General features: G+C 49.4%; 1 protein-coding gene across 2 annotated transcripts; it reads right to left on the bottom strand.

Annotated features, from left to right (window-relative positions):
- Positions 1-740: 740 nt before the first annotated feature.
- On the bottom strand, positions 741-21,321 carry Pnpla3 (patatin-like phospholipase domain containing 3). Of its 2 annotated transcripts, NM_001282324.1 has the most exons (9): positions 21,046-21,278; positions 18,021-18,253; positions 16,781-16,846; positions 15,212-15,421; positions 12,885-12,945; positions 10,420-10,611; positions 8,444-8,576; positions 2,826-2,930; positions 741-2,266 (listed from the first exon to the last, which is right to left on the bottom strand). In NM_001282324.1, exons 1-9 carry the CDS (start codon positions 21,230-21,232, stop codon positions 2,176-2,178), a joined length of 1,278 nt encoding a protein of 425 aa, NP_001269253.1. In that variant the 5' UTR covers positions 21,233-21,278; the 3' UTR covers positions 741-2,175. The 2 variants fall into 2 exon arrangements, with proteins under 2 accessions (NP_001269253.1, XP_063120012.1); XM_063263942.1 differs by lacking the exons at positions 741-2,266; positions 2,826-2,930; positions 8,444-8,576; positions 10,420-10,611 and adding an exon at positions 10,627-10,960 and having other exon boundaries at positions 21,046-21,321.
- Positions 21,322-23,598: the final 2,277 nt, after the last annotated feature.

The raw sequence follows: 23,598 nt of genomic DNA, 5'->3' as shown, positions 1-23,598 counted from the left end.
GGAGAATGGAAAATTTCATGTGACCCTTAGCTCATAGTTCCAGATCAGCCGGGGTATATAGCACCAACCCAGTCATGCATTTGGCAGTGTGGAGGACCTCTAGCCTGCATGCTTACAGCAGAGGACACAAACTTACAGAGAAAGCAGTCCCACAGGCCTTTTTGGTTGTAAGAGGAGAGAGGCAGTAGAGACAGAGTGTATATTTTTTTTTAAAATCACATTTATTTTTTTGTCCCCCACATTTATTATGGACCCTTTCCCCTTCAACGGTTGTGGTTATTTTTGGTGTATCCATTCAATCCTTCTGTTTCTCAACTAATTTGCATGTTCATTTGCATAAACATGCTCACACCTGCTTTTTTTTTTTTTTTTTTTACTTTTTTTTTTTTCCTTTTTCTTTTTTTCGGAGCTGGGGACCGAACCCAGGGCCTTGCGCTTCCTAGGCAAGCGCTCTACCACTGAGCTAAATCCCCAGCCCCTCACACCTGCTTTTAAACAAGTGAACCAGCTTTGCTAAGGGCTTACCAGTCAAGACATTGCTCCCTGCTCCTCACTGTTGATACCCGGTGTTCCTGAGGATGGAGGGACTCCAAACCAGTGGGAGTTTTGTCTGATAGGGTAACAGGAATAGTCTCTGCTGGTGGGAAACTTCCAGAAAGGGGGAGTTCAAAGCAAGGCAGAAGTTTCTGCTATTTTTTGTTTGTTGCTTTTCTTTTAGAGGCAGGGTCTCATTTAGCCAAGGCTGACCTCCAACTCCCTAAGTATAAGTAGTCAAGGATGACCATGAACTTCTGATCCTCTTGCCTCTACTGCTTGAGGGTTGGGATTACAGGCATATGTCACTGCCTGTACCGTGTATCTGGTACTGAGATTGGACTCTGGGCTTCACGCATACTAGAGAAGCACTCTTAACAATTGAGCTGGACCCCAGCTCCCAGTTTGTTTTCTTCCCTTGGGGACAGTCTTACCTTTTCTGTGTAGCCTAGACACTTTGCCTCTGGAACCACATTCTCTCCCCGAGATCCTTTCTTATCCAATCAGGATCAACCCAGTGGAGATTATGTGTTCCATGGAGGGTGCAATTCCTCCGGAAGTGCTTGCATGAACCCAGAGCTCACTAGGACCCTAGGAGACTCAGGCATGGGAGACACATGCCTTCACTGTCACTGCTTAGGAATATGAGTAGAACCTTGTTTGTTTGTCTGCTTGTTTGTCTGCTTGCTTATGTTCCAATCTAACCTCAGAATTACAGGAAACACAGGCCACACCCACAGCTTATTCGGACACCTGAGAAAAGGGGGTACTTATCCCCATTAAGGCTGCTGTAGTAGATGGGAAAGGAGAGGTGGTAATGGTCGATGACTATACAAAGATTTGGAGACGGTGGAGAAAGCAAGCCAAGTTCATGTTGAGGCCGAGGAGGCAGAGGTCCGCTGCGTTTCCCACCTGTGTTGCTCTGGCCCCACATACAAGAGATTTTAAGGTTAATTCTAGTCACAGTTCACTGATCATACATGTAGTTCACCACGCATTCCCTGGTGTGTTTCTATAAAATGCTTTATAAACTATTTTAGTAAGAGCCAAAGGTATCCTTGAAAGTAATAAGTTATATGGTAGGCCCTTTTCAGAGACAGCCACAGCTCATCCCATCACACTTCCTGAACAGTTCTCCTTCCAAGATTGCACAAGATTGCCCGTTTGGATTGCCGTTTCCAAACACTGAAGCCCTTGGAATCCCCATAGATCCACAGGCTGAGAGACGGTTTGACCGTTCTCTCTGCACTAACTCTCAAGCACCAGACTTCACCCAGACCAAAAGTAGTTTTCTAAACACCAAATTATTGTCTTTGGTTTCTATGAACTACCTATTTAGCCCAGATCCTATGATCCTAGGGTCACAGGCAATGAGGTTACCACACAGCACCAAGGGGGCAGCTGCACAGGCTCAGCTCCTGGAGAGAAATTTCCTAGCTGCCTCCAAAAGTTAACAGAACCCTTCCCAGAGGGAAACAGAGAGACAGCACCCCCCACCCACCTATCATCTAGACACTGTTGCTCTAGATAAAGGTCAAACTGGACTTGGGGTGGAAGGCAGAGTGCCTTCAGCTATGGCCTCTCCTGGAACCATCCACAGGGAGAATGCCCAAGTTCATCGGAAGCACGGAGACCAGCAATTTACAAACCGGCAGAGCTGCCTTGGGGTTTGTGGAGAGATGGGTGATATCCATGCTTGAGTGTTTGATGGTTATCCTTGGATGCTCTGGATCTGAAAGGAAAAAAAAAGTAAGGTTCCAGGCCCTTCCCAAGTATCATAAGAATATGATTATCCAGTCTCTGCTCAGGTCTCCTTCTCACAGATACTGACAGGCACCTCCTGGGACATTGCGAATCCTGGCTTGCTGGGAGCACAATATTTTCACCAGAGAAGTGAGTCCGCATCAACGGGGTTACAGCCCTTCGATACAGTGGAGGCCAAGGAATTGGAATTTTCCCAGGAACCTTATGTTGGGAGAGAAAGCAGGAACCTTGCAAAAGAAACCGAAGCCCAGACAAAGGTGGGCAGGACCACACCCTGATCAGGATTGTTTAAACTTAAGCTTCCTGTTAGTATCCTAAAGATTAATGGGTGGGGGCAGGGTGGCTTGAACCTTTTTATTTTCGAATAAACCTGCTTTCTCTGCTACTGGTTTCTTTAATCAGCATGTTGGGGACAGGTAGCTGAGCCTGGCTTGTTAGGACCGTCATGTCCCAAGCTCTGACCCTAAGAGCTCTGGGAACAACAGGGAGGCCCATCTAACCCACATACCCTGCACCAAAGTCTTTACCTGGTAGAGGGGAGCAGGCACATGGTCATTCGGGCACACACCTGGGATGTTGCCCACTGTAGCCACTGGATATCTTCATGGATATCAGGGAGCCACATCACCAGCCTGTGGGAAGGAAGCCAAGGACACTATTGGCTTACAGGTGATTCTGGCAGGCTCTTCCCAGGGACCTAGCAACAGACACCTAGCAACAGCTTAGGTCATCACCTGCCCCCATTACTACCTGAGCTGCCACCAGGTGTAGGCAGCCTGGTAGCTTGGAAAGGGACTGCTCGTTACCAGCCCCTCTCCCCTTCTTATTCTCTCTCATTTTCTTTCTCTCTCTAGTCCCACATGTTCCCAGCCAGCCTCCCTTTCTCTCTAACTTTCTCTATCCACCCAACCCCGGCCTCATGACTCTGTCTGGCTCCCCTCCCTTCCCCCACAATAGATTTCCCTTATACCAGGTCTGTTGCATGATGGGATTTCTCAGGGAGACACCTTGGCAATGGGCTCTCTGGGTGACCCCTTAACCCTGTGTTATATTTCCTAACAGAGACCCTATATGAGTACTCTGCATAGAATAAACATGCACATATATGTACATGTGCACAAATATCACATGCACACATGGGCTCACTGTATCAGCCTAAAGATTAAACCAGAGGGCTGGAGAGATGGCTCAGCGGTTAAGAGCACCTGACTGCTCTTCCAGAGGTCATGAGTTCAATTCCCAGCAACAACATGGTGGCTCACAACCATCTGTAACGAGATCTGATGCCCTCTTCTGGTGTATCTGAAGACAGCTACAGTGTACTCATATATAATAAATAATTAAAAAAAAAAAAGATTAAACCAGAAAAAAACGGTCAGTAAAAAGCAGGCCTAGGAGTGGAGAGATGGCTCAGCGGTTAAGAGCACCTGACTGCTCTTCCAGAGGTCCTGAGTTCAAATCCCAGCAACCACGTGGTAGCTCACAACCATCTGTAATGGGATCCGATGCCCTCTTCTGGTGTGTCTGAAGACAGCTACAGTGTACTCATATATAAAATAAAGAAATAAATCTTTAAAAGAAAAAAGCAGTCCCAACAGTGACTTTTATCCAAGTGAGCTGCCTGTGTCACCTCTAACCCCAATGTGATACCCTCCCTAAGGCATATTTGGGATGTCATCACAACAGAAAACCTTCAAAAGTCTCTAAAGCACACAGGCCATTTAAGGTGGCCAGAAAGCTCCTGGGAATGAGTGGGAAAGGCCGCAACATGGGGTCAGTCTACCTAAGTTCTCAAGGGTTGATGGCAAGTGCTGGCTGAGGGCTAGCCTAGGCTCTCCAGAGAGGCCAGCTGTGCATGGCCACTCTGAATCCAACTGTAGGACCACAGGGGCCGAACCATCTGCAGACTCTGGCAAGAGGTAGGTTGCTGGTAAGAGCCTCCCCCAAAGCAGGAGTCTGACCCCAGAGGGGTGTTTGGGAATAAAGATGAGATGGTATGGGTCAGGAGACCACCCCGCAACACCCTTCTCTTCTGACCAGGAGCCCATGCTTGCAAAAGCCTGTGTAAAGCACTGGACAAAGCCAGCTCCCAGTCCCAGACTCCAAAGTAACCACTGGACAGAAGACCCACCTACAGGGCCCTACACTTACCAAATAACCATCACTTCACAAACTCCCCTCCCTGCTCCCTTAGCAGTCTCTACTGGAGCTCAGCCTAGCAACTTCACCCATGACCCCCTCCTGTGACATTGGTGAACCCACCCAGAGCTGCCTTTTTACAAGACTTCAACTTTATGGGATTTATTAGATTGGTGGAGAAGCTGTTCAAGGGGGACATGGGGTCAGTAAAGCTGCCCAAGGATTTTGATGGATAAAGGTTGGGCCTGTGCAATGCACTAAGATAAAAATGTGGGGGACAAGACACGACTAGTTCACTGCACATCCTATCCTATGTGAGCAGACCCACACAAGCAGTATGCTTGCCAAGAGAGCAAAGTGAGAAGCGGGGAGGCAGGCCTGGGCTATTTATTTCTTCTCTGAGTCTCTTGACATCTCGACAGGCTGGCCTAGACCAACTGGGCTTTTTTTTTTTTTTTTCTTTTGCCTCAGCAGTTGGGCTGGTTGCAAGTACGAACTGCTGACCTGGCTAAAAGATTCCAGTAGCCTCAGCCAGAAGGGGAGGGAGTCGGACACCTCGAAGCACTGGTAATACAGTCAAACTTGGCCTTGTATCCAAGTCTCCAGGAAGGCCAAGGAGGAAGCACCCCCAAGGGAGACCTGCTTCCCGCAGAAGCAGGCTGCACCAGCATTATCCTGGGAGTCATGCTGATGTTGCTGACATAGGAACGTAAGTGGGGTGGGGGAGCGGAGAATCAGGCCTTACACCCCGACTGCCTGGGAGAGGTCTGACTTGAGTTTAAGGTCAGTGTGGTCTACACAGTAAGTTCTAAGCCAGCTTGGGCTACAGAGTTAAAATTCTGTCTCAGAAGTACAGACACATGGGGCAAAGAGATGGTTCACAGGGTAATGATGTTTTCTGCCCTGGCTGACACCTTGAGTGTGGACTATGGAAGGAGAGAACCAACTTCTAAGGGTTGTCCTCTGACCTCCACACATAGGCTGTGGCCCAGCCACAGCTGGGATAGCTGGGATGGCAGGACACGCACCTAAGCACAGTGGTGCATATCTAGCGTCCTAGCACTAGGAGGTTGAAGCAGGAGGACCGAGAATTCAAGGCCAGCCTGTCTGTTCAAACAGTGAGACCCTGTGTTAACACACACACACACACACACACACACACACACATGCACACACATGGGCACACACAGACACAAAAATCAATCCATACAGACTAAAATAAACGTCAAACTAGCCCTCAACATACAGACACACCCACTTCCACAGTCACACCCCCAGTACCCCTCTCCCAGCACACACAAACCAAGCCCAGAAGGCTCAAGTAAAGGAAACAGAAGGACAAGTCAGAGCATAGACGTTCACTCATGCTGTTAATGTTAAAACTCCGAGGGTGGAGCTAGAAGGTAAATCTGAGAAGACTTCAGACTGGAGGCAAAAGGCCAAAGGACTGAAATATGTAGAAAAGAGAAGGTCGGATGCCAAACAACGATGGGACACGCCTTTAGTCCCAGCACTCAGAAACCAGAACAGAACGGGGAGCGGGGGGGGGGGGGCGGGGGGGGATCTCTGTGAGTCTCAGGCCAGCCTGGTCTACAGTTCCAGGATAGCCAGGACTACACAGAGATACCCTGTCTCGAAAGAAAAACACAAAGAATTTGAAAAGAAAAGGTTCCTGAGGCCAGAATTCAACCCGGTGGCAAAACATCTCACAAGAGTCTCAGGAAGAGAGGAGGAACAGCCACGGGAAAGAAGGAACGACAGACACAATTACAGGAGGTCGTGTCCCCAAGCCAGGAGAGAGAGAGGGCCTTTGACTGGGAAAGTAGCAGTCTGCAGAACAAAAGACTGGCTGAGGAGGGGCAGAAAGATTAGGACCTTCAGGCCGTGGAGGAGAACAGGTGGAAGTCATGAATAGCACAGGGGGCCCCAGCCAGGCCCTCAGAGGGCAGACCGTGCCCGAGGGTCTGGGAGCAGCTGCCGGGCTGCAGCTCAGGTGTAGAAAACAGGTGAGGCTCTGAGGAGGCTGGCAGATCGCTGTTACCGTGGGGATTTAGGTAGGCTCCGATTCAGAAAAACAAGGAGGAATGCCAAGAAAAAGAGACAGGATCCAAAGAAATGGAAGGGCAGGGCTGAGTCATGTCCCTGAGGCACCAGCCCAGGGGAGACAGGGTAAGGACATCAGGAGAGGTCCAGAGCAAATGACACATCCAGAACCTCTAGATATCATACCCTTCTTTCCTTCTCTCCCCTCCTCCCCCCCTCCCCCCTCTCCCCCCTTCTCTCTCTCACCTTTCCTGTCTCTCTCCGTCCCCTCCCCCTTCCTCTCTCCCCTTTTTCTCTCCCTTCCTCTCTCTTCCGCTCCCTCCCTCTTCCCCTCTCTCCCTGTCTTTCCCCTTCTCCCCCTCGCTCTTCTTCCCTCTGTCCCACTCTCTCTTCCCCTCCCTCCTCTCCCCACTTTTCCCCTCTCCCTTCCTCTTTCCTTCCCTCCCTCCTCCTCCTTCCTAATGGCAGCATGGGGATTGAACCATGCTAACTATCCACTCAACCATTGAGTTACATCCCCAGACACATTTTGGTTATGAGACAGGGTCTCTATACAAAGCCCGAGCTGGCCTTGACTAACTCTGTGGCCCAGGATAGTTTTGAATTCCTGATCCTTCTGCCTCAGCCTCCTGTGCTGGGGCCGAAGGTGGGAGCCACCACACCCAGTGTTAAAGATCTGAAGCATTCTGAGCGACCGCATGATGCTCAAAACATTTCTGAGATTTTTACCTGTTTGACCTTGCTTAACTGGTAAGCCCGTGCAAATACCCAGAATTCCAAAGTAGCAACCACAAAACCAAACCCTGAGAAGTTTCCAACAAGGGAAATCAACCTGAAAACAAATTCCCAGCGCCCCTGCTAACTGGACACGTGATCACAGTACTCCACACCCAGGACCTCCCAGGCAGTCTTCTGTTTCTTCAAAGGAAAGCTGAAGCCCAGAGAGGCACCTTCATTAGTCCAGGGCCACACAGCAGTGGAAGGGATGCAGCCAGATGTTGAACCTGCTGTTCTGATGACTAAACTGTAGATTGCTGTCTGTATGCAGGTGAGGTCAAGTGAAATAAAAGGCTAGGGTCCTGTGATTGGGCAATGAAAAAGGAAGATGGGGCTAAGAGTTTCAGAGAGAGAACAGAGGACAGACAGGGAGAAAGACAGAGGAAGATGGAGGAAGAAGATGAACCGGATCGTCGTGGCTTGAAATAGCCACAGGTAGCTATGACTATCATAGAAGAGAATAGAATAATATAGGGCAGCTTGCATCAGTAACAATTGAGTTTTGAGTTCTTTGTGTGGGCCTTTTGTGGGATGAGAATTTGCTGTTATAAATCTGACTGATAATTTACAAGCCTCTGGAGTTTTGATTTTACTGGGTTACAGGGACGGATGGCTGGGAACCTCTGGGGAAACAGGGAAGACCTGGGATTGCAGCTCCCAGTGAGGGAGGGGAAAGGGCAACTAGAGAGTAGCTGGCGATAGCATGGATTGTTTTTAATTTCACACTAAACCAAGCTGCTGCTCTGCTGTGCTGTTTGAGAGGGAGCCTGTTACCAAGTCCCAGGACCACCTCACTACTGACTCTAACTCAAATCATGCAACCATGGCCAGAGGAGAATGGGCCTCTCAGCTAAGTACTGTGATTCTAAACACAGGCCCAATGGATAGATAGCAAGGACTTGTCTCTAGGCCTGGCCTTCTAATTCACCAGCTTGGTAGCTACAGAGTGGTGGCTTCTACCTCTTAGTTTCCCCAGAAGATCATGAGTGGCTGGGACCAGATGCTAGTTTAAAGCCATAACTATCTCTACGGATCTCCAGAAGACTTCGGAGCGTATACCATGTTGTGGACAGCCATGGCTCAAGGAAGGACGGCCTCTCGCTGGGGTCCAGTCATGTGACATACAGCCAGCCTGGGCAGAAGCCACTATCAGCTCACTGACTTTCACACGTGCCTCGACGCTCACCTGTGGACTGCAGCGATGGCCGACTCCACGGGCAGAGTGCAGGGCAGCAAGATGTAGGACAGGATCCTAATGGGCAGGAGGTTGCAGACTTTGTTCAGGTAGCCCCCCCTGTCTTTAATCGCTTCAGTCAGAGCTAAAAGAAAAAGGCAATTTGGAACTATAAGTCTGAATGGCTCCTGAGAACGCCAGGATTCAAGCCCCTCTGATGGGGCTCGGATGGGCTTTGAAATATAGGAAGCCTGAAGCAAGCCAAAGGGCCAGCAGCTGCTCTGATGGAACAAGCTGGAGCTTGTGAGCTGTTTCTCTCACAGCGAGGGTGATTAGGTCGGACTCAAGCCAGGCGTGGTGGTTCTAATCCCAGCACTTGAGAAGCTGAAGCAGGAGGATTTCAAGTTTGTGGCCGATGAGGGCTACACAGTGAGACTCCCTCTTTCTTTCTTTTTTCTTTTTTTTTTTTTTTTGGTTCTTTTTTTCCGGAGCTGGGGACCGAACCCAGGGCCTTGCGCTTCCTAGGTAAGCGCTCTACCACTGAGCTAAATCCCCAGCCCCGAGACTCCCTCTTTCTACCCCATTCCCCTCCCCACTACTGGCACATATTTAGGTCTATGACTCTTCAGTGTTTCCAGATAAGTTTGAGGGAGCACACGGCTCCCCCTGACCCCACCCCTCAGCTGACTCCCTCTTCCACTGATGACCTCCTAATACTTTCCTTTGAACAGCTACTGCCTGGAGGGCAGACACTGGGTTTCATTCATGGCTGAACCAGTCCTGGGCCAAGCAGGAAGCTGGTTTTCGGACAAGACTGTCTGACTTGGTGGATCACACCACTGTCACACCATTACCAGGCCACTTCTGTAAACAACAAACACGGCCTCCTCACACATTTGGAGGCTGGAAAGCCATGTGTTAAGGTGCCAACAGTCACTGGTGTCTGGTGGAGGTCCAGGACACGGATTGCTAAAGGACTGGAGGCTATCACTGACCTGTTGTTTTTTTTTTTTTTTGTTTTGTTTTGTTTTTTTTCTTTTTCAAGACAGGGTTTCTCTATGTAGCTCTAGCTGTCCTGGAACTCATTTTGTAGGGCAGGCTGGCCTTGGAACTCAGAGATCCGCCTGCCTCTACCTCCCAGGCGCTGGGACTAAAGGTGTATGCCACCACCACCTGGCGGGGTTGGATTTCTTTATGGCAATTTCCAAGCTCACTTGGAAGGCCTTGCCCTCAGGAGTTGTTCCAATGCTTGCCTTCCAACACCATCCCCTTGAGGGGCTCAGATCTCAGTATGAGAATTATTTTTGTTTGAGATAGGATGCCATGTAGCCCAGGCTGACTCAGAATTCACTCTGTAGCTAAGGCTTGCCTTGGATCCCTGGCTTCACCCCTTAAGGACAGCCTTACGTTCTGCTGTCAGCGCAGGAATTGTGAGGGACACGAACATTTAGAACATTCAGGATCGACTGGACAGCCAATGAGATAAAATGCATCACATGGAGGTTTAAAACTACGGCTGAAGGACGAGGGAGCTAAGGAGAGACAGACGGACAAGGAGCAACAGATGGACAAGAAGACAACAGTGACCCCAAAGGCATTCTGAAGGAAGACTTGGGAGACTGAGGCTGGACCCCAGGTCCTCCCTCATATCCCCGGCTCTTAACTGAGCTGGAGGCAATAGGGAGAAGTTTGGCAGGATAGGCCCGGGTCTGACTGCTGGGCTGGGGCCTGTGTGGGTAGCACTGGAGTCACCTACATCAACTTTCTCCTGATTATGCTCTCTAAGGACAGGAAAGGGGGGGGAGGGTCTCAGAAGGTAGCAGTGGCCATCTTGTGCAGTAGCTGGAGATATCCCCACAGCCTGTCCTCCTAACCCAGAGAATTCTTGTGGGACAAGTGGTATCTTTCCTCCTCACAAACAGCAGGCAGCCCACTCCCTTGCACCGGCTGGCATGCCCTCGTCTCATCCTGCCCCAGAATAGCAGTACCTGTGCTGAGCTTGGGGGACAGCATCTCCCAGATGCTCTCATCCGACGGCACAGCTGTAAGGCATACACAGCTTACTGGCACCTTGTTCCCTGCTACAAGGTGGCCATTTTCCAAGCAGGGTATCATGGTTTCTGGCGCCATTTCCTTCTCCAAGGACAGACTCAGGCTGCGCTGTGGCCCATTACAGATGCCTAGAGAGAGAACACGGAGATACTCATGGAAGGAAACATAGAGGGGGAGATAGTCGTCATCTACCGGCCCCATTCTGCCCCTGACAGCAGGGAAGGCGAAACAATCCAGCAACTTCACACTTGCTGCAACCCCATGCAGGCTGTGGGTTAAGGGGTCCATCTTGAACACCAGAGCTGGCTCTGTCAAGTAATGGCCGCGTGACTTTGAACAAGCATCTGCGGTTGTGATTCCTCAGCAGAACAGTGCGGTGTTTGCAGTCCGGCAGATGGGAGTGTGGTTTGCGGCTCCTGGCGGGTTCGCTAGCTCACTCTCTAGCTGTGTGGGTTTCTCTCTGCAACTGTTCATAAGCTTTAAAGTAAAATACTACAGTGAGCAAACAATTCTTCTCTCACAGCATGAGCGCAAATTCCAGGCCCTGAACAACAGCAGAAGCCATTCAACAACTACTACAACCATCAGTTCTAGGAATGGCCCCATAGGCTCAGGTATTTGATTCCTAGGTGTGGCCTCGTTGGAGTGGGTGTGGCCTGGTTGGAGTGGGTGTGGCCTGGTTGGAGTGGGTGTGGCCTTGTTATGTGAAGTAGCGGAGGGCTTTGAGGTCTTATATGCTCAAGCAACGTGCAACACCCAATGCAACACAGTCTCTCCTTGCTGTTTGCAAGATGTAGAACTCTCAGCTCCATCTCCTGCACCATGTCTGCCTGGGCAATGGCCATGCTTCCTGCCGCGATATAATGGATTAAACCTGTGAACTGTAAGCCAGTTCAGAAAAATGGAATGTTTTCTGAAGGAAATTAAATGTTTTCCTTTATGAGACTTGCGACGGTCATGGTATCTCTTCGCAGCACTAGACAACTGTCAGCTGAGGAATCACAAGCACAGACGCTTGTTCAAAGTCACACAGTCATTACTTGGCAGAGCTAGCTCTGGTGTCCAAGATAAAACTCTCTGTGACATGGCTATCGCAGAGTCCCCGTCTGTCCTTCTCTCTTTGACTCTGTCTTTCTTCCTCTCCTGTGCTGTTTCTTTCCTTTGAGCCACGGTCACTATACAGCTCAGGCTGGCAATATGGCTGCAGAGGCTCTTGTCATGGCCCTGTGGTGACCCGGTTCAGCATACGGGAATGCTCTCTGTAATGAATACACATCTGTCCTTACAAAAGTATTTTCTCCTCTGTCTCCATGAATGTGCTTCTAGGCCACACATGCTGGGCAAATGTTCTACCAATCCCTTTTTTTCTTCCTTTTTGCTTCTTTTCTTTCTCTTCCTTTCTTTTCCTAATGGGTCTGACAACTGAACCCAGCACCTTCTATATACTAGGCATGCGCACTAGCACTGAGCTATAGTCCTAGTCATGTATTATAGCTATATATATACATATATATATAATATATATACACACATTCATATACACACATGTAATACACACATACACACATATTTAATACACATACACATATACATAGAACACACATACATACATATATAGACATAGACACACATACATACATACATACATACATACATACATACATACATACATACATTCATACACACACACACACAGAGTCTCACTAAGTAGCCCAGACACATACACACCACTAAGGAGCCCAGGCTGGCTGGTTTTCAGTTAGACCTTGAACTGCAATCCTCCTGCCTCAGCCTCCCAAGCAGCTGAGATGACAGGCCCATGCTACCAGGCCTGGTTTATGGCATGGGCATGCTTTAAGAAGGGGTGGCTTTCCTCACTGTGTGATTATAGGACATGCCTGTGTAAACTGAGACAGTCATAATGTCAAAATGCCATCCCACTGTGTGACTACATATACACAGCCCGACCTGGTTGCCCAGGTAAGCTTGGATGACTCAGGGGGAAGGGCCTGCTAGGAAGAAGCCTCATTCGTCCAGTGCACAGAACCTACATTTGGCTAGGGAGCAGATTTTAACACCCTCATCTGGAAACTGTCCCTGAACTCTGTCAAACAGTCCATTATATGCTAAGGGCTCACAAAACAGCTCAAAGAAAAGGAAACAAGCTGCCTGCAGAGGAGGGGCCACACAGTGCCATCAGGCTTCCCAGGTTCAAATCCCAGCTCTGTATCACGATGGCTGCCCCTGTCCTGCTGACCTCTCCTCCCCAGCCATCTGTAACATGGGCAAAGTTTCCCCATCCCACAGGGCCTAAGAAGCTGGTAAAGTAAGGCTCTGGGAAGGCCATGAGCCTGGATGACAGAACAGAGCGATTCTGCAGTAATCCCCAGCCAGGACCTACCGTTCTCTTCCAGGAACCGGAAGGCGTCCAGGTACCCTTGAAAGCACAGCTCTCCCATCACCTGCGAGCAAATCAGGCAGGTGAACCACTGGGCTGTGACTGCCACATCCTCTGAGAACCTAGGACATCCAAGGCTTGGAGGCGCTGTGAGGGGGTTCACCTAACTCTGTGCTTCCCCAGGTCTCAGCTCCAATGTCTTCTCTCTATTCTGTCAGCAGGAGCAGTGCTCCATGTGGCCTCGGCCTGGGGCTAAGCCTTATCACTGTAGCCAACATGTCCTTGGACGATCACCATTGGGCATTATGATTGGTGAGCAAATTGGGTACAGGCAGCCAGGTTCTCTCAAAAGACTAGTGGAGACACGGTTGCTGCACTAAAACGCCCATCAGAAAAGGGACTGTGGTGACTCCTTGCCACAGTGCAAATCAGAATCATGATAGGAACCAAAGTGAAAAGAGTTCTGAACCAGGAGCAGGGCTCATCAGTGTAACGCTTGCCCAGAACCCACCAGTGAAGACATGGAGGTGTGGCTCAGCTGTGAGGCCTTACCCATAATCCACCAGTGAGGGTTGGGGGCGTGGCTCAGTGCTCAGCCTTTGCCTGGCATATGTGAGGCCCTGGCCTCCATCCTCAATACCACAAAAAAGAAAATCCAAACATCTTGCACCTTGCTCCTGTTTCATTTCAAAATATTTAATGTGTGCACGGGCGCGCGTGCGCCCATCCACATGTGCACATGGAAATCAGAGGACAATTTACAGGAAATTGTTACTTTCTCTTGATCTGTGGATTCCCAAGAATGAACTTGGTCCTCATGCTTGGTAGTCAGCACCGTTAAACACTGCCATTTTATTGGGTCCATGGGTTTGGGTTTTTTTTGTTGTTGTTGTTGTTTTTTTTCTCTGTTTGTTTTTATTTTTGAGGCAGGGTCTCTTTCTGTAGCCCCAGTTTAAACTCACAAACATCTATTCACTTCTGTCTCCTGAGAGCTGGGATTAAAGGAATGCAGCACAACACCTGTTTGTGGGTGTGTTTTTAAGATTTTTATTTATTTTTTGATACAAATATTTTCTTTTGGGGGGGGTTGGTTGGGACAGGGTTTCTCTGTGTAGCCCTGGCTGTCCTTGGAACTAGCTCTGTAGGCCAGGCTGGCCTCAAACTCACAGAGATCCGCCTGTCTCTGCCTCCCTAATGCTGGGATTAAAAACCTGTGCCACCGCTACTCAGCACATATAGGTATGTTCATGTGTATACAGGTGCTCACAGAAGCCACAGGCATTGTGTTACAGGCAGTTGTGTGCCCGTTGTGGGTATTAGGAATCAAATTCAGGCCCTCTATGAGAACAGAGAAGGATCTTCACCTCCAAGCCATCTTGCTAGTACATTTTTTTAAAACCTCTTTTTAAACCTTATTTTATATATGAGTGCTCTACCTACTTGTACGCTGGCATGCCAGAAGAGGGCCTCAGAGCCTGGTATTATTGTGAACTGCCATGTGGTTGCTGGGAATTGAAGTCTGGACCCCTCAGAGACTAGCCGGTGCTCTTAACCGCTGAGCCATCTCTCCAGACCTCAATTTTTTTGTTTCTAGGACACCCAGACTCAACTCGAGCTCTCCATCCCCCTGCCTCAGTCTCCCAGGTGCTGGAAGACAGGTATGTACCGCCCTACGTACCCTTCTATGGGTAGGGTCAACTGTTGACTAGGCACAGTCTAGACTCCCTTAGGAGATGGCCTCTAAGCATCCCTGTGGGAGTTTACTGTGATTGTGTTAATTGGGGCAGGAAGACCCACCCACTGGGAGTGGCTCCACTCCCTGGCTGGGATCTGGGATTTTGCTGCTTGAGAAAGGAAGCTGGGCTGCATCACACATTCATTACACCCTGCTTCCTGATTGTGGATTCCATGCGACCAACTGCTACAAGCCCCAGACGGCTGACTTCCCTGCCGTCCCTGCCATCGTGGACTGCACCTTGAACTGTGAGCCTGAATAAATTTTTTTTCCAGAAAACTTCCCCTCATCAGGATTTAAAAAAAAAATAACAACAGGAAAAGAACCTTAGACACCATCCACTACCCCTGACTTCTTAGCCCTGAATTCCTGGAAGAAGAGTCTGAACTCAGGGTCTGTACATGTGATCCCTGGCAGAGCCTATGACCGGGGGTGAGGGGTGGGGGTGGGGGATATATGATCCCCCAGCTTTAAGACAGCAACCTTTTTGAGTCACCATCATGGCATAATCTATTTCTGTCTGCTCATGGAGGGACTAACTGGTGTCCCCAGCTATTTGGGGGGGCAGAGAGTGGCACCCCAGCACCCGGCTCACCTTCACATCAGATGGGAAGAGTGCTCTGGTCAGAAGATGAAGGTTCCCAGTGCAGAGACGAAGACTGAGGTTGGTGATATTCACCTGGAGGAAGTTGGTGGACTTCACTTTGGGACAGATGTCATGCTCACCATAGAAAGGGGACACCGTGATGGTGGTTTTGGCGTCCAGCACAGGGACGTTGTCACTCACTCCTCCATCCACGTACCGCTGTAAGGAAGGGGAAAGGGAGGGTACTGGGCTTAAGTGCCTCACAAGACACTGCAGCCAGTATGGTGGTCTGGGAACCACTCTTGCAGGAGCGTCTTTCTGACTTTCAAGGTTGCTCTGTACTCTTGCAAGGGATGCCCACCATGTAAAAGTGCCTGGCAAAGAGACACATGGAGGTGAGAGTCCACCCCATGGTGTGCTTCTCAAGGCCTAATGTGGGGTGGACACCCATAGGTGAGTCCCTATCATGTGCATAAAAGGACCATATAAACTAAGGGTGTTATATGTACTGGGGACAGTATGTGATATGAACCCTGCACCAAGGAGACACATGACCATAGGTTCAAAACCAAACTCCCTTTGGAGATCTAGGACAAGGTATTTAATTGAGTCTGTTTTCCTGTAATACTTTTCTTTTGGGGAGAAGGGGTTACAGGCTGGCCTTGAACTCATGACCCTCCAGTCTCAGTCCCTAATTGCTGGGATTACCTATGGAAGTCACTGTGTCATGACAGAGTCTTATGTAGCTAAGGCTGGCCTTGAACTCTTGACTCTCTTGTTTACAGGATCATCCAGGAGTGCATTTTAGGGACTGTAGGGACATCACCATAATGCTCCTGGGCCCCTTCCACTCAATTCTGGAAAGATCACATGCCTACATTATGTCACAAGAAGACTGGGGATCAAGTATCAAGATCAAAGATTTGCTTAATTGCCAGGGTCCCTAGCAGCCCAGCTCTGGGCTATACATACACATTGTATATATACTCAGGTATATAAGTTTCCTCAAGAAACTTAAAACAACAACAACAACAACAAAAGAAAACGTAGATTGTTTCACTGTTGGGTGTGATGACACTTGTCTTTTAGTCTTAGTACTTAGGCGACAGAGTCAAGCAGAGGCAAACTCTTGTGAGTTTAAGGCCAGCCTGGTCTACCTAGAGAATTCTAGCCAACGTTACATTGTTACAAAGTTACAAAGTAAGGCCCTGTCTAAAAGATTAAAAAAGATATAGACAGTTAGCCCATATTTCCATGGAAAGCAACTACCTAACAAGAGTAGTTTAATTCCTAAGCCTCTTCTACTTTAACTAGGCCACCAGGAGCTTCCCTAGGGCACTCAAGAGCAGATTAAGGGAGCCAGGCCAGTGTATCCGACGGACAGTGGACAGGAGGTGGAGGAACTCCTGGGAGTGTAAGTCTGTGGATCAGTCTGCCGGGAATGCCTAGGTATGGCTTCTGTCCTCAAGACTGAAGATCCCATCTCTCCGGTTCGGTACAGTCATGGGAGCCAGAGTCTAGCTCACTACAAATGGCGGCCTCAAACGCTCAGCTGTCCGACCATCCCCCAACGCTTACCTCACCTCGGAAGGAAGGAGGGATTAGGCCAGAGAAGAGAGGAATGAAGCAGGAGCACACCAGGGCCTGTGAGAAAAAGAGTAGACACTCTCAGGACACAGCGCCTCTCTGTGCCCTTCTATACTTCCCCAAGTGAGCAGTGCAAGCAAAATGCTCTCTGCACACAGTAGGGTCTTTGCTGTTGTTTGGTTGTTTTGGGTTTTCCCAGATAGGATTTCTCCTTATCCTGGAACTCCCTCTGTAGACCAGGCTGGCATCGAACTCACAGAGACCAACCATCCTCTGCCTCCCGGGTAATAGCGGGTTTGTTTATTTGTTTGTTTGTGTTTTAATACCTGGGTGAATGAATGACATTCATGCTTGTCTTTGAGGTTCTTAGGTCTTAGCCGCAATGCCAGCTTCTTAACTATACCATTCACACAGTTCAATCTTCTGTCCTTGACCCCCAAGGAGGACCACACTGTTGACTTGGTGGCATAGGGGGCTGGAATCATACATCTCACCCAGATGCTACAGGAAGCACGAACCCGGGCTCTCCCTCAGAGCTCTCCTGAAGCCAGTTAGAGGTCATATAGAACCGTGGTTCCCTAGGCCACACTTTTTGAGAATCACTGTTCTGGAGAGCACACTGTCTACTGAGAACAGATCGGTGTTGGTAATTCAGAAGCTCCTAGAATTTCGAATGGAGGACCAGGCATTCTGCTGGACACTTGAGCATATATATATATATATATATATATATATATATATATATACACACACACACACATACACACACACACATATATATACACACATATATATAATAAAAAGGGCCAAATGTGGCATTTTGATATAACAAAAATGATCTTCTCTGTGCTAGATCTGGCAATAGAAGCAAGTAAGAATGGTTCCACCCTAGAGAAGCTTTATTCAAAAAGCCAACCTTACTGCATACCATGCATATGCTGAGGTGTGGGGCACACCCAGAACCAGTTCTCTGAGTCTTAAAGAAAGAAAAAAAAAAACTTGTGGTAGGGTGCAGCCGCACAGTCAAGCACCTGCCTGATATGACCAAGGCTCCATCTCCCATCCCAGCACTGGAAAAAGTAAGAGAATTAAGAGTCCTGACATAGTAAGGCTTCTAGGTGAACGCACAAAGTCCCTGAAAGCATAGTATTCCCATGGCCCCAGTCCACAGAGACAATGGTAGCCTGTGCTGCTGCTCCATCGACCACACCCAGAGAGGCAAAACGCTTACATCCACCACTTCGTCTTTGGAATGGAACTCAGACACCAGCACGTTCTCCCCATCGGACACTCTGGTGAGTGAGATGTAAACCTTGCCAGAAATGATCTGGTGGACGTTGTCTGGGAGGGTCTCCTGAAGGCCGTCTCTGACGCACTTGTTAATGTTGAAGAACGGGTGGAGGGTGCCGATGTTGCGGCTCCTGGCTTTCCGCACGAGGTCCATGAGGATCTCCATGATGTGATCTGGGGACAGAGGACGAACACGTAGAACAGGGTTCTCCACAATGGAGAACAGAAACCACACGGAACTCTTGAACTGTGGCTGGTCCCAATTAAGACACCATAAAGCACATCCTGTGTTCCCGTCATGATTGGGTACATTTGAGGTGGCTATAGGTGACAGCCTAGGTGACATTATCTCATTAACAGTAATTACAGTCATTACAAAGTCATTACAAAGATATTCTGGGCATGACTCAAAAAAATCAATTTCACCCTTGTCTGACAATGGAGCAACTAAAAAAAATATAAAAGCCTGTATGGTATGTGGTGTATATTCCTTAGATGGTGCTGGGGTAGGCCTTCCAGTGGCCCTTGCCCATGAGAACTCCACTTGCATGTCCATAAAGCCACAAGCCACCAACACGTCAGCACTCCAGCCTTGGCACAAATGGATTCAACATCAGAGGGTACAGAAGAAAAAATAACGCAGGCCTGGACCTAAATGTTAATCTGACCTCTGCCCCTTACAGAGGAAAGCACGCAGCCATCTGCCTATACCTCAGAATGACTTTAATTTTTTTTTAAAAAAAGATTATTTAAGTGCATATGTGTGTATAAGCTTATGTGCACCACATGTGTGCATGGAGGTCAGAAGAGAGCATCACATTCCCAGGACCTAGAATATAGGTGGTCAGCAAGCTGCCGAGCAGGTACTGGGAACTGTACTTGGGTCCTCTGCAAGAGCAGTAAGCGATCTTAATCACTGAGCCATCTCTCCAGCCACTAGACTGCCTCTTTCAAGGAGAGCAGAAATGTATTCACTTTTGGAGACAGGAAGGATTGAGTAAAATAACATCTATAAAATGCTCAACCCAGAAAAGGCTGCTGAGTGACTAGTCTCCGTGTAAGCCTCTGAGCCCAGACTTCCCAGATTGCCCAGTAGGTAGGTACACGGCATACCCACAGCCCATCTGCCCTCATTCTTCACACCACGTCCCTCTGGCCCACCCACTCTGCCCTGGCCTAAACAACATGAATCAGAGTTCCAGAAGGACAGGCGTATCCCACCCTGTCCTGATCCAACTCTGACTCCCAGCAAACCCTACCCATTGCTGAGCCTTGCCTGAGGATGAACTCATGGCGGCCGATTGCATCTGCCTGCTCTGCCGAGTCCAGCCACCCCGATGCCCCAAACACCTGTGCCTGCTCCAAGCCCTGGGCAGTGCACCTTACACAGCTCCCACCAGAGATAATCTGTCATTCTGCCCTCTCTGTGATCTGACAGGACAGCCCCAGGCTGCAGTTACAAACACCCTCTTTATCAGTGGTTTTCAATCTTCCTAGTGCTGCAACTCTTTAATACAGTCCCTCATGTTGTGGTCCCCCCCTATGTTGTGGTCTCCCCCCACCCCAAACATAAAATTATTTTCCTCAATACTTCATAATGTGATTTTGCTGTTATGAATCATGATGTAAATATCTGTTTTTCCAATGGTCTTAGGCGACCCCTGTGAAAGGGTCATTAGACCCCCCAGAGAGGTCGTGACCCACAGGTTGAGAACCACAGCTCTATACAAAAGTGGGTGTGTTTAAGATTCCTGGGACCCGATGCATTTAAACCTTGTCCCAATAATCCATCCCTGTTGGGACTCAGAGCCCCCATAAAGGAACTGCCTTTAGTGCTGAAGCCCAGGGTGTGTCATGGCCACTGGGCTGATGTAGTCTTCCCAGAGGCCACTCTTACTGCCCTTTACTCCCCGTCTCCCTCCCTCACTGGGGAAGACAGACAAGCAGGCACGCAGCCAGATTTGCTTGTCCTCTAATCCCAGAGTCGCATCAGCTCAGGGTCTGCTCACTGATCCTGTCCAATGGCAGAGCTCCGCCCAACAGCAGGGGCTTTCCCTGCCTGCCAAAGTCTCTGCCTGCTGGCTCTGGCCAGCAGAGCAAAGAGTAAAGTGTTAAAGAGGCCCAGATCAATGAGGGTTGATGCGGGACATTATCATGCAGCCTCGAGACCTCTCCCGTGGGCACGTAGCCAAGCCCTGCCCACAACCTCAAAAGCATCCAGCTATGACTCTGGCGAGGGCATCACATCCTAGTAGTTTAGAGGGAGAGGAGCGTAAATTCGTCTCCTATCGCTCATGGGTGCATGGGCAAATGTTTAATTAGGCCAAGATTCAAATGCCCAGAATGTCACTGCCAGTGACATCGATCTGGGAAGGGCCGCTTGCCCAGGCTAGTGAAGACAGGAGAGGGTGGAACTGAACCTGTCTGGGAACCCATTCCAGCTTCTAGGGAGTGTTCCGAATACTTCTCTAACCCATACACCCCGCCCCCAGCAGCCACCTCTAAAGGCGACCGGAGGGTTGGACTGCCACCAAGGATGTCCTAGTCTGGGTGCCTTCTGCCCCTCTGGCGGCACCCACTATGGGTCTCTAGCCAGAGCCACACAGGACAAACCTTTTGCGGCTCAGGGACCAGAGAACCCAACAAACCTGAGTCGTTCTTTGCTGTTCTGGGACGACCCAGCTGGCAGGACCCGAGTTGGGGACCCATTTCAAACCAGAGCGCTGGAGTGGGCCGGGAAAAAGATGCTCAAGAGTCTCCTGTGCAGAATGCGTCTGCTGCCGCGGGCCCAGGGAAATTCCACGCCAGGTGACAGGCCCCGGGTCTCCAGATGGGTGCCCAACGACACTGGGAAGGGCGAGAGCTCTCTGGACAGGTTTCTTTGGGCACCCCGGAAAGTGTTACCGATTCCCCAAGTGGAGCGCCCCTCCCCGCACGCGGTGTTTGGGTAGTGGCCGTGGACGCACCGAGAGGGAGACTGCACACGAAGGTGACCGCGTGCAGTGCACCGGCCGAGCAGCCGAAGAAAGTGCGCGCTTCGCGGAGGATGTGCGGAGCGCGCTCGCTCAGACATAGCGTAGCCCCGATGTGGTAGAAGCCTAGGAAGCCGCAGCCTGCGAACGACAGGCTCCAGCGGCGCTCTGGGTCGTACATGGCGCTGGAGGCTCCGGAAGGCGATGCAGCTCAATTCTGCTCCGGGCGTTGCTGCTCTGAGCTTAAGGAGCCGCAGCCGCCTAAGCAGTCCTCGGGTGACGTCAGCCAATGCCCCGCCCCGCTCGGACCATGCAAATAAGCCAGTGGGAGGCCCAATGGGCGTACTGGACTCCTGCCCCGCCCTCGTGGGCTTTCCCTAATCGTAGGCTTGGATGCTCGCTGGGCAAAGCGGCTCTTTTTTTTCAGATCCTGGATGGCATGCCGGTGGCACTCTCTCCTTTCTTTATTACACGACAGATGCCACCATCCACATATGGTCTTTCCTTTATTTTATTGTAGGGTTTCTGTTTTTGTCGTTATTTCTTTTGCTTTCTGTACGTTTTCAATTCATGGAGAAAGATTTTCTTCCTTTTAAAAAGATACTTAGGCTCCCCCACTCCACCCCATGTGTATGAGTATTTTGTCTGCATATATGTCTGCGCACCACGGGTGTGCAGTGTCCAAGGAGGCCATAAGAGGACGTGAAATCCCCTAGTACTGGAGTTACAGACGATTGTGAGCCATCGCGTGGGTGCTTGGAGTCCAATTCTGGTCCACTGTAAAAACAGCTGTGCTCTCAACCGCCGAACCACCTTTTCAGCTCCTGTTTAATTTTACAGTACTAGAACCGCGACCCTCCTGCGTGCTAGGCAAAGGCTTTACCACTAAGCTGCACCCAGCCCCTTTCTTCTTTTAACAAGCCGTCTCTGTCAGTTACTCAGCTTGGACTTCAGCCTCTGACCCCTTTGCCTGAGCCTCATAAGTAACTAGGATTACAGGAAGACAACACCAGGCAGGAAGGACCTGAAGTTTCCATGCCGAAGTGTCACTTAGAAATAAAAAAAGCGATTGACTGGTGCCAATGAAGGCAGGAGTTGGGAAAGCTAGGAGTTAGATGGTTTCTGGTCCTGTCTGTGACTGTTCTATAGGTTGATGTCAAGGCGATACGTGATTGGACAGTAGGGAGTGGGGCGGGGACAAAGTTTTTGTAAGGTGGGGAGAAGAGGAAAGGGGGTTGGTCAAGAAGGAGTCTACGGAGGAGAATGGTTCAGATTTAGGTGAACTAGATATCTATGTACCTACCACATTCATGTTTGATGCTCGTGAAATCTAGGAGAGAGCATTGGAACCCCTGGAATTGGAGTTACCGACGGTTGTTAATCACTGTATAAGTGCTGGGAATCTAACCCAGGTCCTCTGGAGAAGCAGTGTATACTCTTAACCACTGAACCATCTTTCCAGGCCTATAGTAAATGGATTGATACAGTTTTAGGCAGAAGAAAAAAAGATTAAAAAAAAGTTACAAAATCCCTCACCCCACAGAACAAAATAAATTTCTTTTAAAAATACTTTTTTTTTTTTGTTTTTTTGTTTTTTGTTTGTTTTTTTTTCCGGAGCTGAGGACCGAACCCAGGGCCTTGCGCTTGCTAGGCAAGCGCTCTACCACTGAGCTAAATCCCCAACCCTACTTTTTTTTTTTTTTTTTTGAGATGGCTGTTGTGGCACACACCTTTAATCCCAGTTCTTGGGAAGCAGAGGCAAGTGGATCTCCAAATTCAAGGTTAGCCTGGTCTACAAAGTGAATTCCAGGATGACCAGGGATACACGGCGCATGTGTACAGTAAGGAGTGGTGTGCAATCCTTCATGGTGTGTAGGATTATAAAGCTACCCCACTGAGTCATGTCCCAAAGGAAGAGCATGGACTGGATTCTTCTGCAATCTAAAGATGGTTCTTGGTACTTCAATTCCCAGAAAGTTGAATCCCCATATTCATTATGGAAAACAACGGCAGAGTTGAAACTAGGGGAAAAAATTAGTTTTACATCCTTTCTCATGGTTCATGTGTCCTTTTGTCCATCTTCCTCTCTTGGTCTCCTGTCTGAACTTTAGAAAAATATAAGGATCCACTGGCCACGCATTGCCCTCTTGCCTATGCGCCTGTGCTGAGAGAGACCAGGAAGCATTCTTCCTCACACCTGATAAGCATCATTTAACCCCCCCACCCAACGTTATAGCCTGCTTCCTAGTGCTCCGAAGAGAAAAACAGATGTGCGAGGCTCACTGTGAGACTAAGTGTACGTGCAGACAGCACAGTGCCAGTTACTTCCTTCTCCCTCATCCCAGGCCTGCGTCTGCCCAACACCCAAGCTCCTCCGCTAGCCCTCAGGAAACCCCGAAACCCAGTAGTCTGATGGCAGTGCACTGGGCTGGTGACATCTCCTGTGCTGAACTCCCCATTCTGGCCTCAGGGAGTTTCCCCATAGGTCACTGTCTGTTCCCACAAGAACATTTGACAGTTCTGCCCATGGTCAGAGTGAAGGCTCTG

The sequence above is a fragment of the Rattus norvegicus genome, chromosome 7, assembly GCF_036323735.1.
Source record: "Rattus norvegicus strain BN/NHsdMcwi chromosome 7, GRCr8, whole genome shotgun sequence".
Classification (NCBI taxonomy): Eukaryota; Metazoa; Chordata; class Mammalia; order Rodentia; family Muridae; genus Rattus; species Rattus norvegicus.
The sequence above is the reverse complement of the archived record's forward strand: the minus strand, read 5'-3'. Positions and strand labels throughout refer to the sequence as shown.

What these genes read in the sequence shown, in the direction of transcription:
- Pnpla3 (NM_001282324.1), bottom strand. Translation starts at nt 21,232, where the DNA reads ATGTACGACCCAGAGCGCCGCTGGAGCCTGTCGTTCGCAGGCTGCGGC. An exon ending in CCGGTTCCTGGAAGAGAACG is followed by an intron (nt 10,612 to 12,884) that starts GTAGGTCCTGGC and finishes TTCTCTCTCTAG; the next exon opens with GCATCTGTAATGGGCCACAG. An exon ending in GCCATCGCTGCAGTCCACAG is followed by an intron (nt 2,931 to 8,443) that starts GTGAGCGTCGAG and finishes TCCTTCCCACAG; the next exon opens with GCTGGTGATGTGGCTCCCTG.